At 45.0% G+C, this 6,941-nt stretch overlaps 1 protein-coding gene across 1 annotated transcript; it reads left to right on the top strand.

The window, feature by feature from the left end:
- Window positions 1-802: 802 nt before the first annotated feature.
- LOC107291811 (olfactory receptor 6X1-like) lies at window positions 803-1,753 on the top strand. Its single transcript, XM_015820843.1, has one exon. It carries the CDS (start codon window positions 803-805, stop codon window positions 1,751-1,753), a length of 951 nt encoding a protein of 316 aa, XP_015676329.1.
- The last annotated feature ends 5,188 nt before the right edge of the window (window positions 1,754-6,941 follow it).

Here is a 6,941-nt window from a genome sequence, read left to right as displayed (position 1 = left end):
ATTTCTTTCGCATCCAAGTCTTCCATAATACCCAACAAAAATATCTGCGGCTTAAACTTTATCTTTTTCTTAAAAATATTTTGAGTATTCCACCATATCTTAATCCAAAATGCTTTAACTTCCCTACATGTCCACCAAATATGAAAATAAGATGCATCTAAATTGCCACATCTCCAACACTTAGGTTGTAAATTAGGGTTGTAAATTATTTATTTGTTAAGTATATGTAGGGGTGTGGGTCTATACATATGTTGTATATAGTATATTTTAAGTGGGTGTCATGTATGTGTTTCACTTTGAGAGCAGGCAACTAAATTTCATTTTTGATGTGTCCCATTGTGCCCACAGTAAAAAAATGACAATAAATGTTATCTTGTCTTGTCTTGTCTTGTCTTGTCTTGTCTTGTCTTGTCTTACCTTACCTTACCTTACCTTATCTTATTTTATCTTATCTTATCTTTCTGTCAGCAACACATTTGTGTTCCATATCCAGCTGAGTTTCCATCTACAAATGTTCTCCTACTATTCTCAACATCTTCCATCAAACTCTGGATTTTGTTCATCAATATTTTCTATTTACAGAAGATACAAAAGCTGGAAGGATGAATAATGCTTTAAATGAAAGACCTGAAATTCCAATAAATTAAGTCTTGGCAATAGTACAAGTGCATTTATCGTACTAAATATGCTACTAGGTTTTACATGTTGCAAACACAACAGTAATTCATGAAAACTGTGTTTAGAAATGTGCTTAAAGAGTAACTCAGTGAAAACCTCATATTTTCCCTTCTTATAGGAGAACATGAATTTGACCAACTGTACGAGAGTGGTAGAGTTTATCCTGGTTGGACTGCCAAGTGTAGAGCAAATGGAAAGTGTGATGCATACAGGCATCTTTCTGCTCTACCTTCTCTGCCTGATGGGCAATGGGCTCATCATTGTCATGGTAATTTTGGACCCCCATCTCCAGAAGCCCATGTATTTCTTCCTTAGCAACCTGTCTTGCATTGACATTGGACACACCACAACCTTTATTCCTAAATTGCTGGTCAACTATCTCTCTACAAACAATTCCATCTGCTTCTACTGCTGTATAACACAGCTGTTCTTTTACTTCTTCTTTGGCATTACAGAATTTTTCATCATCACTTTGATATCTTTGGACAGATTCTTAGCCATTTGCTATCCTTTGAGATACGCCACCATCATGACTTCTGGGGTTTGCTTTAAGCTATCGATGACCGCCTGGTTTGTGGTTCTTGTCTACACAATTTGTCAAGTAATAATGGTAGCTAACCTACCCTTCTGCACATTCAACATTATCAATCATTTCTTTTGTGATGTTGGACCTGTATTAAAGATTGCAGGAGGAGATACACATCTCATTGAAGCCCTGGGTTTCCTTGTTACTGTAGTTGTGGTGATGTCCTCCCTGCTTTTCACCCTCATTTCTTATCTCTTCATCATCTTCACCATTCTCCGAATGTCTTCAACAACCAGACAGCAGAGGGCCTTTTCTACCTGCGCTTCCCACCTGGTTGTGGTCTGCATTTTGTATGGGACAGTCTTTTTTGTCTATTTAAGGCCTACTATCAAGAATTCTTCCTTTGGTATAATCCGCTCTGTTTCTGTGGTGCATACTACCGTTGCTCCAGTGCTCAATCCGTTTGTTTATACTATTAGGAACAATGAAGTAAAAGAAGCCATTTGGAAAGCATTCAGAAAAAAGACTCCAGCTTTCCCTAAAATCTAACCCCAGACCTGTTTGAAGGAGCAATCCCAATTCTTCAAGATGAGGAGTGGGTGAACTATCCATCAGCAATAGCGTACCATAACTTTACTCAAGGTAAGATTGAAGCAGCAACAGGTCAACATCCATAATCCAGTATTTGAAACTATGGTGAAGGGAGCATCCATGGCTTCAATCCAAGTTGAATCCCAGGAAGAATTTATAATGGAAAGATAGATTTTGAATGTTCTTCAATCATGACAAAACAGATGTCAGTTTTCTTATGAATCTTTATCAACAGTAATAGTGATTTGCTCTCTGGATTTCTTTGTTGTTAACTTTGACTTGGGAATCATTTTGCATCGCTTTGGATTTCCTGGTGCAGTTTATTGAAGGAAGACCATTGGAATTAACAATAGAATCATTTATTGGTCAAGTGTGAAAAGACACATAAAGAATTTGTCTGCTGTGCATAAGCTCTCAGCATACATACAAGCAACAAGTGATAAACCATGATCATAATCATAAAACACAATCATCATAAATCATAATATTCAAACTCAGTGATAGTCATAGGATACTAAATAAGCAAACAACTTAAATCATAATAGGATACTAAATAAAGACGATCAACATAAATCAGGAAATACAAGCAACCAAATTATAGTCATAAGAAGCTAAGGAAATAGGTAATAGGAAAAATGAAGAGATGAGAACGATAATAGGCAATACAGCCCTCCTAGTTGGTTTGATATCCTAGGGCATTAGACAGTGTTGTGGGAATTAGTTGTTTAGCAGAGTTATAGCATGGGGGCAAGGGCTGGAAAGTGTGCCTGATTGTTTTGGCATGCAATAGCATCATCTTGAGGAAAGAAGTTGAAACAGTTTATGTCCAGGATGTGAGGCTCTGTAGATATTTTCACAGCCCTCTTACTGAGTATACAGGTCCTCAATGGAAGGCAGGCATGTTGCAATTATTGTTTCTGCAATCTTAACTATCTGTTGAAGTCTGTATCTATCTAGTTTGGTTGCTGTGCCAAACCAGACAGTTATAGAGGTGCAAATGACAGACTCAATATTTCCCCTGTAGAACTGAATCAACAGCTCCTTGATTCAAATTGTTGTAAGGAGAAACCATGATATAGTGGTTGGAAAAAAGCAAGAGATAGGTCTTGGTGCTGTCCATGGTTCAGAATACCTTTCAGATAGTGCTCTGGAATTAAAAGATTATGACCTGGCATTAAAAAAAAACCTGACTTTGTAAGGCTTTTGGTGTTCTTCATCTTTGCTTACCAACCGTTCTTCCATTCACATCAGATATACTACAGCTTTCTTCCTTATCTTTCCTGGTAAGAAAGACAAAGCTTCAAATTCTGTTCAATTTTGGAGGTGTTACGCAAGAAAGTATCATTTCTTAGAAACAGATGACAGATTTTGACCACTACCAAAATTCTACAATTTTTCTGAGTGGAGATAATTAGGGGCTCCTAAGCGACTGGGAACCTGTTCAGATATCTGCCTTATTGAGGTGGCCTTTTTAAAAATCCTTTCTCTTCTGTGGATTGTATTATTGCTTTTATTATGTTTATTAATAACTTTTTATATTGTACTTTTTTTTGCTTTTATTTATTGTTCATGTTGTTTCTTGTTTGCCACCGAGAATTGCTTTTGGTGAGATGGCTGTATAAATTTGATTAATAAAATAACTAACTAAATAAACTAATGTGTATCTCATTCTATGTACTGCGCATGCATGAGCGATGGCGGTCTTCGGTGAATAGCCCCGAAGACGCGGAGCCCAAAAATGGCTAAAGGGGCTAAAGGGGGAGCTTGGAAAGCTCCCTGAAGGTCCGGAGACTCCCCCCTCCCGGTAAGCCCCCCTGGACTGGATACGGGATGCATGGGGGCGCGGGGGACGTGGAGCCGACGGGTTACCGTCTTTTCGGCCTCTTCGGCTTCCCCGGCCTTCCGTCCTCGGCGGTCCCGTTGGTGGTTTGCGGGTGGCTTTTCCGGCGGCCCTTGGGGCGGACAGCTCGGCCCGAACCACTCTGCCCGGACCATCTGGCTGCGGAGATGCTCGTGGGGGAGGCAGCGGCCTGGGCGACCCGTATGGCTTCTCCTCATGGGAGATGGCCCGGATGGCTCCTGGGCGTGGTGGCCTGGGCGGCCCGAACGGCTTCCCCTGGGACGGCGGCCTGGGCGGCCCGGACGGCTTCCCCTGGGATGGCGGCCTGGACGACCCGGACGGTTTCCCCTGGGTGCCCGCCTTGATCGTGGGGGCTTTTTCGGCGCCCCCCCTCGGCCCCCTTCCGGACTCGGAGATGTCCTGGACGACCTGGAGGGCCTCCCTGACGATCTTCAGAGGCCCGCGTCGACTCGGTGGCCTCCTCGGTGGCTGCGGCGGCCTGGCCAAGAACTTCGTGGGCGGCTTCGACGGCCCCTCCGGGCGGCCCCTCCGACGATGGCTTTCAGCCTTCCCGGCAGTTTGGGGCCTTCGGAGGGCTCTTCGGGCAGCCTCGATGGCCCCCCGGTGGTGGCAGCCCTGGTGGTCGCGACGGCCGAGCAGCTTGTTTGGTGGCCTATCCGAGGGCCTTTTGGCCGTTTTGATCTTGGAGGCCTTTTTTGGAGACCTTCCGGTGGTTCCAGAGCCTCCCCAGCAGCCTTGACGATCTCTATGGCCTTTCCAGCGGCCTTTCCAGCGGCCTTGGCAGGGCGAGGGCCTGGGTTAGGGCCTGGACTTGGACTTGGCCCGCCCCGGCCTAGAGGATATTCTGCGGCCTGTTTGTGTCTCCGTCTGGCCTGGTTTTGAAAGACCTAAGGGGACTAAACATCACCCCTCCCTCTATGCCACGGACTCCCTTGTTCGGACTATGTACACGAAGACGGCCCTGCTGGCCCTGCACGATTCACCCCTCGCTCAGGCCTGGCCCAGGAACATCTCGGGGGCCTACCTCGAGGATGGGGTGTGGAACCCCGAGAGGTGGCATGCAGCGGTCACGGACAAAAAATTATTTAAATTATTTAAGTTAAGATTGTTTTTACAGGGGTGTTTTAATAAATTTTTAGGGGGACCCAGGGTGGATGGAAGGGGGGAGGTTCCCCTTAGGTCAGGACCAGCCATGTCTGGGGGTTGCGAGGGAGAAAGGGTGGGGGGAGAGGGTGGGGGATTGAAGGAGGAGGGAGGAATTAGTACGGTCAGTGGGAGAGGCAGATATGGCGGGAGCAGAGGACCATATCAGGTTAGGGGAGCATGCACACGCTATTTACAAGCTTGTGGGCGCTCCGGTCCTTAGGTCTCCACTCGGTTTCCGGGAGACTTAGACCCTCCGGCCCGGGAACTTCGGCTGGTGCTATGTAATGCCAGGTCCATGGTAAATAAGGCCCCCCTCATACAGGATCTTATTCTGGAGGGGGGCGCGGACCTGGCAGGTATTACTGAGACCTGGCTGGGCGTAGAAGGTGGAGTTCCACTAGTAGACATCTGCCCGCCGGGTTTTCAGGCATTCCATCAGCCAAGGACCCGGGGTAGGGGCGGGGGGGGGTAGCGGCCATTATAAGGGAGAGCCTTTGTCCAAGGGAGACCACTGTGCCTCAGATAGACGGCGTGNGCGGACCTGACCTAGGGTGGATTTTATACTGGGTTTTTTAGGAATTTGGAAGACACAACATTAAAATTTGGTTTAATTCGGTTTTAAGGGGGGGATTGTATATATGTTTTGGTTTTAAATATGTTGTGCGCCGCCCTGAGTCCCGCTGGGAGAAGGGCGGCATATAAATTAAATTAAATAAATAAATAAATAAATAAATTTGCAGCTTTTTACATTAACAAATATTTCTGTCTGATTGAACTTCCTGCCCCAATTTTTAATTTCGTTTTATATTTAAATCAACCTCCCCATCTGGTGCCAGGCTGGAGCCTTCCAAAAATCAGAGGCCTGTGATTGCCATAATTTTATGCCAGCATGGATAAATATTCCTAGAACAACCTTCTAGTAAAATTTGGGTCCCCCCCCCAGGTAGCCTTTTGTCATTTTTTTTTCATGCTTGTGTTCATTTCAAATCAGTTTTGTTGGACTTGAGAATTATTTTATAAATGTTGCACTCAGGTTTATAAGACTCCAGGCACACTTTTCCCAAAATATATGCCTTGCTCATTAGGTTAATAATAATATTTTTCTTTCTGATTCTCTTAAATGAATGTATCCATCCATATGATACAGGTAGTCCTCAACTTATGACCACAATTTCTGTTGCTAAGTGACACATTTGTTAAGTGGGTTTTACCCCCTTTTATGACCTTTCTTGCCACAGTTGTTAAGTGAATCACTGCAGTTGTTAAGTTAGTAACATGGTTGTTAAGTGAATCTGGCTTCCCCCATTGTCAGAAGGTCACAAAAGAGGATCACATGGCCCCGGGATGCTGAGACTGTCATAAATATGAATCAGTTGCCAAGTGGCTGAATTTTGATGACGTGACCATCAGGATGTTGCAATGGTCATAAGTGTGAAAAACGGTCAAAAGTCACTTTTTTTCCAGTGCTGTTGTAACTTTGAACAGTCACTAAATAAACTGTTCTATGTCAAGAATTACCTGTATGCAGGTGGTCCTTGATTCATGACCTTAATAGAGCCTGCCTATTACAGTCACAACTCTTCATAGTCATTACGTAAGAGAGCCATGTCATCCCCTTGCTTAACAACCTCCATACCTCTTCTCTGTGATGCAGTTGTTAAACAGAGCATGGGTTGCCTTAGGGTTGGGGGATTCCTTGAGAGGCGGAGGACAAGCCCCGGGTCCACCAGCTCCATGTCTCTCAAGACTTTTACCAACCCCTGAAGCAGCCCATGTTCCACTTCTCTTCCCTCAGGGACCCCCACCGGCCTCATGGAATAGAATAGAATAGAATAGAATAGAATAGAATAGAATAGAATAGAATAGAATAGAATAGAATAGAATAGAATAGAATAGAATAGAATAGAATGGTCCTTGGAGGTCTTGTAGTCCAAACCCCTGCTCAAGCAGGAAACCCTATACCAGTGATGGCGAACCTTTTAGAGACTGAGTGCCCAAAAATTTGCCCCACCACCACTCCACCCCCTGCCCCACCCCCATTCTGCCCCCCATCCTCTTCCCCACCTGCCCACAGGACCACTCACCGCCTCCAGGGCTCACCGCAGATCGCCCAGGCAGCCCAGCAGCACTATGGTGGCC

This window comes from Protobothrops mucrosquamatus, unplaced genomic scaffold (assembly GCF_001527695.2).
Source record: "Protobothrops mucrosquamatus isolate PMUCROS unplaced genomic scaffold, P.Mucros_1.0 scaffold1188, whole genome shotgun sequence".
Lineage (NCBI taxonomy): Eukaryota > Metazoa > Chordata > Lepidosauria > Squamata > Viperidae > Protobothrops > Protobothrops mucrosquamatus.
This window is presented reverse-complemented; position numbering and strand designations above follow the sequence as displayed.

Coding starts and splice junctions, on each gene's coding strand:
- LOC107291811 (XM_015820843.1), top strand. CDS start 803: ATGAATTTGACCAACTGTACGAGAGTGGTAGAGTTTATCCTGGTTGGA.